We start from the raw sequence: 13259 nt of genomic DNA on the forward strand, positions 1-13259 counted from the left end.
TTTTATATATAGATAAAATTAAGAATGCGGGAATATTTGCTTATATTTTAGTAAAAACCCTCATTATTTTGAATAAACGCCGTTTTTTTCGGTAAAAGCCTTGATTTTTTATTGTAAACTAGATTCGTTTGATTCATCACTAAAATCGTATAAAAATATCTAAATAATTTAGATTTCGCATCTTTATTTAACCAATCATTTAGCTTTGTCAAAATATTTTTTTATTTACTTTACTCGAATGAAAGTAAATATAGATATACAAAATAGTGAAAATATGCAAACTAAAATTAAAGGCTGAAAATTATTGCCGAGGTCTCGAAATTTCGATTTATAACGAAAGTTGAAATTTTAGATTGTTGATGAAGAATCCATAATTTGATTTATTAGGGAGATGATATCTGTGTAGAGATCTAGAGAATAGCACTTTAAGAGGCTTTCAATAAAAAGAAGTTAAATGAAATGCTGGCATAAGGGTGAATCCCTATCTTGTGTATGGAAGATAAAAACAAGGAAATAATTGGAGCGTTTGACTTCCATTGGTTAAGAGCCAACCTCTAAGGATCAGTTGTGATGGTGAAATTGCTGATAAGCCATATATTTTTTTAAAGTAAATAAAAGTTTCAAATAAAAATTTTTTTTTTTAAAATTTACTTTATAATTGATGATTTTTTTTTATAAGAAAATTCACTATATAAATTTAATTATAGAGCTTTTCAAAATTTATTGTTTTTCAGCTTTAAATCTTGTACTTATTTAGTTTTATCCCTGTTGGTGTTTTTATTCTATCAATATAAAATCAAATTATTTTTTTTATATTTATACCCTTGTCCGCATTTATACATTTGCTTTTGGAGAAAATTGCAAGACTTTCTAACTTATCTTATTTCTTTATATAATAAAGAAGCAGATATAAAATTTTGATTCATTCCCTGATTTATATAAAGTTTAAAGCACTTTGTTTAAAACTTATTAAAGTACGCTAAAATTACATAAGCAACAATAAAATAAAATATTAGCATTGGGACGAAACTGTCATAGGTTGGAACATCTACAAGACAAATTTTTCAATAAACAATACTTTTCAATAATTTGCCACAAATTGATAATCGTATTTTAATTTTAATTTCAAGAATTTTAACTTAAGTTGTTCTTAAATCTAAACAAATTTAAGCAGCATTTAAAAAATATAACCTAAAAATTGCTTTGGGATTATAAAGCATATCAAAGTAAATTATTTTCAATATTATTTTTTCAACTATTTATTAGATTTGATAATAATAATTATAATCACATTAAGTCTTTCATGTATGCTAAATATAGTAATGCATCGAAGAAATATCGTAAAACCCCAAATTTCATGTTTCTCTTCGGTTTGTAAGGTGGGTATAATTCCTTTTTTTTAAATGGAAGGAGAAGAAAAATTTAATTTAAAAAATATGATAATACTACGTATATATTTTTTATATTTTTTAGAATTATGAAACACATTTTACCCTATCCCAATTAATTGAGGCGAAAAATGAATGGGAGGAAATATCATTAAAACCATTTTCTAGATTGCTTCCTAGTCTTTCCTCAGGATTCTGTGATCATAATATATAAAATTGATATTTTAAATGCATTAATTATTTTATCAAACCATATTGAGGAATCCATTCAATATAGAGGTGGCTTCGACTGAAACACGCCATGGACCTGAAAGTATTGCTGAATTAAACAAAAAAATTAAACATGATTACATGTTATTTAATTATAAGTAAAATTTTAAAAATGACTATTTATTAAAAAAACAAAATTCAAAGAAACATTAAAAGTGTAATTTATTGAACCCTGGTAGTAGCGAGAAGTTGCTTCATCAGACCCTAGTAAATCGACAGGGCCAATTAGTAGTTCATAGAGAACAACTCCGAAAGAGTACCAGTCTACGCTAAAATCTTTCATAAATAATATAAAATTTTTAAAGAATATTTTTATCTAAGAATAAATATTTGGTTTATTAAAGTTTTTAAAGTTAAGTTTAAAAAATATTAAAAAAAAATAATATTCCATATTCGAGATAGATATACATAAATAAATAACATGCTTACCATAGTATTCATTACGCATAATCTCGGGCGCCATGTAAGTATTTGTCCCACAGAATCCTTTAACCATTTCATCTTTTGCTATGCCCTCCTAATTTAAGTAATTATGATAGATACAAAAATCAGTAATAGCTCGGCTCAACAAAGTACGAATTTTTTCGCAGCATTTAATATAATTTTTACACAAGATTTAATAAGAATTATTAAATTAAGAGAACTAGAACTGATAATTTGTTGAAATAATAAAAGCTTATCGATATTTCTTTGGATTAAATTAAATAGTACGGTTTCATTTTCAAATTCTTTTTTAAGGAACGACAAAATGTTTATAATATTCTAATAATTTAAAAAGAAGTTTTCATATTTTGGTTTCTACATATATATTTTGTTTCGTGGATCCAAGTATTTTGTACCAATTTTAAATTCTGAATTAAATAAAATTATTATCATATCCAGCCATGCGCCAGCTAACCTTCATACAATCAAAGATCGAAAACTACAAAGGATATACCATTTATTTGCATATTTTTAAAATGGATAATGTCGGCATAGGCATTTCATAAATTTAAAAATGATTTCGATATTATTATCGTATATCATGAAAATAAAAATCATTTGTAAGAAAATTCTTTGGGAATTTTATATTTAAAACGAAATTATAAAACAATTTCAATAAATTCTGATAAATACTTTTGTTGGTTGAAAAAGGGTTAGATAAGATAGTGAATATAAAGACTACTTATGTTTAGTTCATGGTTTATATTATCTAGTAACAGGTGGATAGTACTAAAAAAATCTTTGGTTGAAAATCTAATCGAAAGAATAAGAGAGATAATAACTGCTATAATAATATAAAATGGTAGAGGTTGAGTTTGAATCCGAGATAACCAGAAAAAATTAATACAATAGAATAAACACTGGAATTGCTAAATCTTGATAGCACATATCTATACTCTCATATACGTTTAAAATGATTAAAATTACAAAATATTATTTTAATTTAAAATTAGTTATCTTTACAATAAAGGTCTAATGATATGCTCATATATCTGTTGTATATATTTTATTTCTAGCTATATTTAGCTTTTCTTAATAAAATATTGTATATATTGGATAAGTATTCTGTATCATTACTTTTATATTTGTATGCCTATTAAAATTTTTAAAATTAAAAAAAAAATTAAAAATTGTATATTATAAAAATTTTAAGTCAGTGTAACAATTTATGTCACCCAAAATGACGGCTGTTAAAAGGAACGTACCGCTGGCACAAATGTCTATTATCAAATCTTTTCAAAAATAATTATTTTACATACCTTGCAATATACAAAGTTGCCTAGTTTCACATGGCCTTTTCGGTCTAAAAGTATACTTTCTGGTTTGATGTCACGATGAATTATCCCTTAAAAGATAAAAATAAACTTTGTATTTGAATTTCTAAAAAGTTTTTATTAAATGATTGAGTAGAAATTAGCTAAAGATAGAAATTACTTTATCAAAAAGCTAACTGTTGCAGTTGGTATATAAAAGTTACTTAAAAATTATACTTTGTTAAAATTAACAATAATATATAATAGATACAAGAACATGTCATTTAAAAAAAAATTTTCTAAAAACCGTTGTCGTGCAAATATCTTATGGCAATCACGATTTGTGCAGAATAAAATATAGCGTGATCTTCAAGGAGTCTTCCGTATCTTTTTAAAAGGGATCTAAGATCACCCCCAGAAGTGAAGTCTCTCACTATTATATAGCTACGAAATAAAATAATATGAGATTTTAAAATAATTTTTTTGAAAGTTAGCTTATTTAAAACGCTCTTATCATTAAAAGATAGGCGATAAAATTTTCTCTTATGAAATTTGCAAACAAAGAGTCTTTAAAAAAATGACTAGCATGAGGAATAATCAATTGATATATAGAATCCTCATTTTTTAAAAAATATTTGCAGTCATGCTCCTAGCTAAAACTTTTATATTTACATACTTCCTCATTAAATCGGTGATAAATAATAAAAACTTGCGCGGAGTTTGATAAAATGCATAAAGTCCAACCAGGAAAGGATGGTTCTTGTTAGTTTTAAGAACATTTATTTCTGATCGAATACACCGGACGGAAGCGATATTCTATATATAAAATATATGATTTATAATCCAAAATGGAAAAATAGCCTATAATGCAATCACATTAAATTAAAAGATAAATAAATATAAACCTCATATCTATTGAAATATCGTCTGTTGAGAAACTTCAAAGCATATTCTTGGGTGGAATTCCTTAGCTTGACTTTAAATTCCATCCCAAATTCTCCACTTCCTGCGACACCGTGACATTTAAATTCGGACAATTTGGGCTTCGGTCTTATTAGAACTTTATTAATAAATAATTCCGTGTATAAATTAAAAAAAACCTAGAAGAAAAATATATTGGAGAAATAAAATGGTATATAAATTTATACCCCTTTCTTCCCTGGATAAAAAAAATGAAGATTTCTATGCGTAAATTTTAATAATTTGCAAAATATGATGGGCAAAAAGGTTATGAAAAATTAAGATTTTATAAATTCAATTAAACTTAGGGAGAAAAAAGATGTGTTAACTAGTCTAATATTCTAGGGAAATTTGATTACCTTTATAATTTGTCCAGTCGCATATGTTCATTTTGGATTCTCGATTAGCACAAAGACCTAATTCACTATATTTTGAATATTTTGTTTAAAAATTACCATTAATTTCTACAAAAAAAATATATTATATTTTAAATTCTAACTAGACATCTTTTATTTTTTCTCTCTTAATTTATCTTTCTTCCTTTTACTTTGCACAACTATTGGATTAATTAGACATTATGCCAAAAAGAAATTATTTGTTATACGATATGCGATTCGTATTTTAAGATCTCAAATAAAAATATAATATTTTTGAGAATTCGATTGAATACATAATGATAAGGATTCGATCCAATTATTCGTTATAATTCGTTTTGTTAGACTTAATTCATATTTGCACTTTTCAAAATATTTTAAATTATTTAATTTTCAAAAATTCCAAGAATGGAATAATAGTTTTTTAAATTCATTCTTCAATCGCTTTATTTGCTAACCTTAAAAACAACTAAATCCATCTAATTTACTTGAAATCCAAAGGTTTTAATCTATATTGGCGTTGTCCGCTCTTATCGTCATCCCCCATGCTAATATCGGGAAAGGTATCTTTCTTATTGTTATTAAGTTTCACCCATTTTTGTTTGTCTAATATGATACAAATTATAAGCATATCTATAATATTTATTTTACCCTCTTTATGAGCCGCTGGAGATTTCTCTTTGTGTTTGAGGCAACCCCTTAACAAATTGGCATCTTTAAGATTTGTGTCTGGAACTATCATCGCATTGATATTGCTAATGTCATCATTAACATTCGTTTCTCCTGCTCCTTTCAGATCAATAGATTTTTTCTTTACCAATTTTTCAAAGAACTGTCTAATTTTTCTCTTTTGTTTAACTAATAAAATTAAATTAAATATGTCTATAATATATATAACCTTTTTTTAAAGGTTGCTTTTCACATTTTTTTTTATCACCAAATAAAAGTTTCATCATAATATTTTCCATGTTAGATTTCACAAATTAATTTTATATAAATGATATAAGACGAATATTTGCCTATACTTAAATGATATTGATTATTGAAAGATATACTGATTGTTTAAACAAAATATTGCTAAAATTTGTTTGTTGAAACCTCTTATGACTTAATAAAATTATTCATAAACCAAAATAAGATATTGGAACCTGCAACCCGAGAAACTGGAAGAACCAGAACCATAAATTATTTCATAAAACCTATATGAACCATAGCAATCTGAACCTATCTTACAATTTCTAGAAACCCTTTCAGGATTCGGTTCTAACAAAACTGCAAATAATTAAATTTCAGCATATTTTTTGTAGTATTGAGATAAATAAAAAGATACTCGATTTCTCGTATCATGTCAATTGAGCTAATCTTTTATAGCGAGATACTTTATAGCGAGATACTTTATAGCTAAAAATTTATAAATACATGTTGTGTTTATTGAGAAGGAATTTTAAAATGAACGTAATATCGTCCAAACCAATTGAACGAAATTCTTTTGTTAAACATTTATCTCGAAAACATATCTCTAACTAAATCATCTCTAATTTATTTCCTCGAAATTTAAACTTCGAATACTTGAAGCGAATATAATTTAGCCATATTTTTACAAATCCGTTATAACGAATATTTTTCTTCAAATATATACGCGCAAAGTTATCATATAACAATACCCAAACCCTTATTAAATATTATTGAGCCTCATCCTCCCTCTATTAACACAGATTTTCTTGAAAGATTTTTTTAATGGAAAAAAGGACCCACTTTAACACATCTACCAAATAAATCTAGAAACCTAATTTCAAATTTTGTTATTAAACTTATCACAAAAGTTAATGATAACTTAAATTGTTTAAAATCATGGGAAGACTTATTAACCTTCTCTCACAAATGTCTTATACGTCCCGCTAACAAAGAGACCCCATTACATGAACAAATCAAACCTTTATAATTTTGACACTATTCAAATGATTAACTACAATCATAATGTTAAAAAGCAAGTAGATGATATAACACACAAATGCAAAATAATATCAAATCAAATAGATCAAGGTGACATAGGTGGTGCAATTAAACTCATATCCTCAGATAACCATCTTTCTCCTATCAATGAAGAAACATTACAACTATTGAAACAACTACATCCTGAAGCTTTTGTACAGATAATCTACGCATCTCTCCAATCCACCAGACTGTAATTTTTATCAGTGATGAAATAGACAATGCTATCAATTCTTTCAATAAATACTCAGCAGGTGGTTTTGATGGTTTCAGACCCTCCTATTTTCAATACTTAATTAATTCAAAAAATCCTTCCCATAGTTCTGTCATCAAGGTTTTAACATTGTAATAATATAATAAATAATGATATTCCAATACAAACTCACCAAATCCTTGGTGCACGTCTAATTGCTTTATCTAAGCCAGATGGTTGTACCCGTCCCATTGCAGTAGGCTCCTTTTTCAGAAGATTAATAGCCAAAATCATAATCGAACACATCAAACATGATGCTGTCAACATTTTAAATTCTTATCAAGTAGGTTTTGGGATCAAGGGTGGCTGTGAAATAGCGGCTCATACCTTAAGAATTTACTTAGAAAACCCATCACCTGATTCTGTAATATGTAAACTAGATTTCAAAAATGCCTTCAATAGCCTGCATCGTACCTCATTTTTAAAATTCTTCTATGAAACTTTCCCTGTTATTCTAAATTTATTGAATCCTCATATGGTTTTCAGACACCTTTAACATATGGATCTTATCAGATTTTATCCCAAGAGGGCATCCAATAAGGGGATCCATTAGGACCTCTTCTTTTTTGTTTTGGAATCCATCATCACATCTACCAAATTAAACAAAATTTCAACCTAGATCTTAATCTATGGTATTTAGACGATGGGACCATCTGTGGCCCTTCAGCTAATGTACTAAGCGCCTTAAAACATCAATTCCCAAGATAATAAGATTATGTTTCTTAAACAATAAGCCACAAAAGTTGGAAGGCTACAAAATTATTGCTCCTGACAGCTTAACCTTACTTGGGTCCCCATTAGCTAATGAGATCAAGTCGAAAGATTTTCTCCACAAGATTTTTAAAAGCTTTTACAGTATGGAGCCACATTCTAAGTCTCCTACCAGCTCATCAATTTTTATTTTTAATTCGCAAATGCCTGTACATACCTAAATTTATGCACATTTTCCGATCATCATCTTTTTTCAAAAACAATGAATTCATATCAAAAATTCAGAATAAATTTAAAATATTTATGGAAAAATTTTAAACATAAATTTAAACTCATACAATTAGTCATTTGCTCAGCTACATTCCAAACTAAGCGTTGCCGCTCAATCTTTTATCCTTATCATCATTCGTATCATCTAGATTATCTAACAATTCTATGATTTCTGGCTTCATATGCCCTACCGATCGTTTATTAGATGTATTGACAATTGGAAGGCAAACACACCCATTATCTGTATTACCATCAATCATCACACACAAAACATTTTTCACACCTTTAATTTCGAAATACCAAACAGATATATCAGTCAATCCACCTTTAGATTGCATTCAACTCCTTCAATTATCTGACAGACTTAGTGGTCATGAATGGTTAGAATCACTCCCTTGTCGCAACCTTGGTAATCTCTTATCAGATTAACAACTGAGAGTAACCATTGGTTTGGTTGCGATATAGTACAGCCTCATGCCTGCATCAAATGCAAATCACCCGTTGATTCAACAGGTAGACATGGCTTAAATTGTATTTTTAGGCAAGGGCGACATCAACGTCACTCAGCTGTAAACCATATAATAAATAGAATCTTAACAGCTGCACATTCCTTTATATATAACAATATTCTATTTGCTTTATTATTATCATTATTTATACCAGAATACAAACAAAGGAAATACTATTAGAAAAAAATATTTAAAAATGTGATATCCAATATACATTATTATGTAACATTAATCGAATATTAAATTTATAATAAATGACATGTAATATAAGAATTATATAGTCAAATCTAATATATAAAATTAAGTAAATTAGTTATTCATATTAGAGTTTTCGTATTTTAGTCATGGCCTTATTTACCGCAATTCGTAGTTTAGTTATAATTTAACATTAGTTAGAGCAATTCGTAGTTTAATCATTTTAATTTGACATTATATACGGCATACGTAGTTTAGTCATTTTATTTAACATTAAATACGTCAATTCGTAGTTTAGTCATCCTATTTTACAGCATTTTATCATTAGATACGGCAATTCGTAGTTTGGTATGGCAATTCGCAATTTACCTGGCCGTATTTTTTAGCAATTCGTATTTATTAGCAATTCGTATTTTTTAGCAATTCGTATTTAAGTCATGGCCGATTCTAAGAACATTTCATAGTAACTCGTATTGGTTATTCGATTATATTAGCTCCTTATTTCGGCCTTTTGCTCCCTCAGTATCCATATTCGTTTTACATTTGCAGAGTCTACATGAGTATGGGGGTGAGGGCTGAAGTAGTATACTTACTTTTTTGAAGGGGGGGGGGCAGGGGGACTTCTTGGAGGGGTTGGCTAGGGGTAGGGTAAATATTTTAAACGTTACGAATTAAATTTTTATATAAAATAGGGAAATATATTGCTGTAAAGATTTATTGAATACATTTTTTATAGACCTATATATTATACACAAAGATTACCATGGTCTTCTCTTGTATTGAACGAGGCTTTTTAGGAGGGCGGAATGATTTTTTTATCTTGAACCTAAAAATTAAGAGGCAGAAAAATTAATTAAAAATTGCTGACCTTGATGGCTATCAATATACGATTCAAAAAAATATCTTAAATTAATTAATTTTTTTATTTATAAAAGTCATATTATTACTAAATTCCATTCTACGGTTTGGAAATATTTATGGAATAGAATTTGATAAAATCCATTTGATGGATGCCACCCCAGTCGTTCTCTAGGATCCTATAATAAATTAATATTTAAAAAAAACAATTTTTAAATATAAAAATAGTAAATCAAATAAATATGTGGTATAAAAAAAATAATTTTTTTTTAGAACTTTGTTTAAGAATCCTGTTAGAATTGAGGTGGCGTTAACTGATACGTGTTCTGGAATAGAAATTGGGTCTTCAAGGATAGCTAGAGAATTTTTAATAATTTATTATAAATTTTTAAAAAAGTCATAGATTAATAATCAAAAAGCTTCGCCAAGATTTTACTAATTGGGGTTGGGGACACTAATAAGTTTTTTATTATCCTAAATTTTATTGAACATTTCATTATCTTAAATTTTTTAGATTCATTTTATAATTTTTTTCTAATATAATTAAATTATGTTTTGTAAAGTATATATTATGTATTGTAAATATTTTATAAAAGATAGTTAGGAGGTTGGCGGTAGTGATAAATTTATTATCTAAACTATTATTATAAAGAACCTGGAAATTTTCTAAGAGAAAGAGGTTTTTTTTCATTTCCAACCCCCTTCCATGTTCAATTAATTATTATTTTATTTCTTTATAAATAATTACAGTATAATTTCAAACTTTTAATATAAAAATAATTTATATTATTAAATTTTTTCAAAAAAATGAAAAATTAAAATTAAATTGAACCTTTGAAGAGCTCTTCCCTATTATCCTTCATGCCGTCAAAAGGTGTTAGGCCTGTAAGCATCTCGTACATAGTTATTCCCAAAGACCACCAGTCAACTCCAAAACCTTTCGAAATTATAATAACTTATATTTTCATCAACATATTTATTAACTTTCAATTATCGAAAAATATATATTTTTTATATATTTTATCATCTAAATAATAAATATGGGAGGGAATCGAATCCAAGTATAATTATTATCAAAGCACAGCTTGTTTAATCTGTGTAAGAAGGAGCGTTTCTGTTTATGGTTATGTAAAGATTATAGAATCATATTAGTTTCCGGTTATTAGATCTAACCTTTTTTCCTGATTTATAATTTAGTGTTTTAAATCCCAGTCTTATAAATCAATAATCCCTTATGGAAGTAGGGTAACTAAAAAAAATAGCAGGCTTACTATAATCATCACCCCGTAAAATTTCTGGAGCTACGTATAAAGGTGTCCCACAACTGGTGTTTGTTGTCATACCCATCCGAATGCCTTCCTAAATTATATTAAATACATATAAGAAAAGGCCCTACGTTATGTAATTAGCTAAACCCAAATGGGTTATTTTCGCATTTTAATAAATCTAACACTTGTTTTAACCTAAAGACTATAAAACGACTGTGATTTAAGGATGTATGTATATATAATTAAACTACTTTCTTTTTTTAGGTTAATTTGGACTAAATAATATTTGTTAATTATATTATTTATGCAATTAAAAGGACCTTAACAAATATTCTGAGATAGATCCTCTTTTGTTTGATATAAGGATTTATAAAATTGGCAACTAAAAATTTTAATAGATTGATTTTATTTTGTAATATTTTATTTTCTATATTCCTTTTTATTGAGTTTGCCGAGTTCATTTTTTATTTTAAATTATATTTTATTAAAATGATTTTTCTTAAATACGTATAAATAAGAAAAATGAATCAGAATTTTTTGTAAAAATCTCTTATATCTTTAGAAAATCGTTGTTTCTTTTTCTAAACTCCGGGAATAACCATTTTATCATTGGTTCCCTAAGATTATAACTATTTACCCCTAGGACTTTAGTATTATAAAACTTTCATCTATATATCCTCCTATCTTTGATTTATATCGCTAGATTTTTCAAAATATATAATGCTCTTATAAACTTTATTTTTCATCATTGAATGGCTAAATTGCATATTATATAAATAATTATAACATTTTTTATTATTATAAAATATTATAAGATTTTTAAAAATATAATTAATTTGATGCGTATTTCTTTCCAAAGTTCTAAAATCGGAACAGAACTATTTAACAAACATGAATATGAAAACAAAAAATGCAATATACAATTAATTAAATAAAGTCTAAACAAAATAAAAATATTTATAGAGATTGATAGCAGAGTATATTATATATATAATATAACTGTATAAATTTAGAAATTTTTCATCATTAAATTTTAAAAGGATGAATTAAGTTTTAAAAATTAGAAATAATAGTATCAAAAACTTTCTTTATACTAAAATGACATATATAGTATAGACATTATTTTCCAAAAAAACATTTTGCTATTTTTAGGGGTGTAGATAGAGGTTTTTTTAGTGGGGTGTGCACCCAGTAAAAATCCTGTCATGTAGACACTGTAGATGGCAGAAAGATTTAGACATCTATTAACTAAATTTCTAGGCTTGCATAATATTTGGCTAAATTATTGCTATCCGTTTTTACAAATAGTGTCTTTAACAATACTAATAAAGAATATCATATTTTTACAATAGCACCTAACAAAATGCAATACATAAAAATATCAAAAACCCTTAAATATTCTATTCTATTTAATCAATAATTCAAACACCTAGTAGAAATTTTTTTATCGACAGAATAGGGGTGGAAAAAGTTATTATAAATATTATTCAAGATTGAATATTAGAACTTATTTGCGTTGAGCTTATTTTTCAATAAATTGCTCTGTACTAGATATTTATGTTATATTAAGTCCATTCGATCTATTTTTTAATGTCTACCTCCAAAATAGGTTTTTATTCTCCAAATGAAGAAAATGTTCTCTCATTTATTTTTGTGCTTATTCATATTATTTCCAAAATTTCTGTCAACACCACTTTAAAAAAGTAACATGCTATAGATATAACTACTTTCGAAAAAAATTGCTTCGCAACTATTTAACTATTTTCCAAAAGAACAAGCTGGCTATAATTATTATATATTATTTAAAATGTAATGCAGATATTTTAATGCTATTAAAAACTATATCTATATTTTTTTCTTTAAGTTGAATAAATAAAATATTGCAGTCCCAATTATATATTTTTTATAATCATAAATTAAATTTTAATCAAATTTAAAATATAATAATAATATTCCATAATGATATTAATTATATATAATTATAATTAATATATTTTGTATTTGCTTTTAAGAGAATATATCAAGTTTATATGAGCAAAGAACATTTTTTCACAAAAAACATTCTTTGTTATGAAACTTACCTTTTATAAGCTTATAATTTTGTCGCTCCTATTATTTCCCTTCATTCCTGCTGATCAACCCCGTATCTATATTATATTTTAATTAAAAATATGTCTCATGATTTGTGATCCATCTCCATTTGTTACTCATCACTATTTTTGATTCATGGAAATTTCTGATTCCGCGCCATTTGTTATTCCGAGGCTACAACCGCCCCCCCCCACGGTCGAAGGCCGGGCTAAGGTATAGTCCTATTATATTTATGATTAAGAATAAAATGTAATCTTCCGAGATTAAATAAATAAATGAAGGAAGTGCGGATTTGTATAATTTTTTTTAAATATGTCCATTGTATTTATTGAAATCATAAATAAAAATATATTACATTCATCGTTTTAAATTATTAATTAAATA

General features: G+C 26.4%; 2 protein-coding genes across 2 annotated transcripts; both read right to left on the reverse strand.

Moving 5' to 3' along the window:
* Positions 1-1287: 1287 nt before the first annotated feature.
* LOC135927046 (atypical protein kinase C-like) lies at positions 1288-5940 on the reverse strand. Its single transcript, XM_065462983.1, has 13 exons — positions 5928-5940; positions 5380-5586; positions 5217-5334; positions 4714-4778; positions 4300-4454; positions 4104-4210; positions 3702-3838; positions 3401-3486; positions 2088-2175; positions 1830-1934; positions 1640-1707; positions 1494-1583; positions 1288-1392 (listed from the first exon to the last, which is right to left on the reverse strand). The coding sequence occupies exons 1-13, from the start codon at positions 5938-5940 to the stop codon at positions 1288-1290; spliced, it is 1344 nt and encodes a 447-aa protein (XP_065319055.1).
* Positions 5941-9593: 3653 nt separating this feature from the next.
* LOC135927047 (protein kinase C zeta type-like) lies at positions 9594-10863 on the reverse strand. The gene is made up of 4 exons (XM_065462984.1): positions 10788-10863; positions 10349-10453; positions 9793-9872; positions 9594-9695 (listed from the first exon to the last, which is right to left on the reverse strand). The coding sequence occupies exons 1-4, from the start codon at positions 10861-10863 to the stop codon at positions 9594-9596; spliced, it is 363 nt and encodes a 120-aa protein (XP_065319056.1).
* Between the last annotated feature and the right edge of the window lie 2396 nt (positions 10864-13259).

This window comes from Gordionus sp. m RMFG-2023, chromosome 3, assembly GCF_954871325.1.
Source record: "Gordionus sp. m RMFG-2023 chromosome 3, tfGorSpeb1-WG-v2, whole genome shotgun sequence".
Taxonomy (NCBI): Eukaryota; Metazoa; Nematomorpha; class Gordioida; order Chordodea; family Parachordodidae; genus Gordionus; species Gordionus sp. m RMFG-2023.

Excerpts from the sequence above, each read along its gene's own strand:
- LOC135927047 (XM_065462984.1), bottom strand. The coding sequence starts at position 10,863 with ATGGGTATGACAACAAACACCAGTTGTGGGACACCTTTATACGTAGCT. Across the intron at positions 10,454-10,787 it reads TTTACGGGGTGATGATTATA|GTTTTGGAGTTGACTGGTGG; the intron begins GTAAGCCTGCTA and ends TAATTTCGAAAG. Across the intron at positions 9,696-9,792 it reads TAACAGGATTCTTAAACAAA|GATCCTAGAGAACGACTGGG; the intron begins GTTCTAAAAAAA and ends AATTTATTATAG.
- LOC135927046 (XM_065462983.1), bottom strand. Across the intron at positions 4,455-4,713 it reads CGACTGGACAAATTATAAAG|TTCTAATAAGACCGAAGCCC; the intron begins GTAATCAAATTT and ends TTATTAATAAAG. Across the intron at positions 1,708-1,829 it reads AACTTCTCGCTACTACCAGG|CAATACTTTCAGGTCCATGG; the intron begins GTTCAATAAATT and ends TGTTTAATTCAG.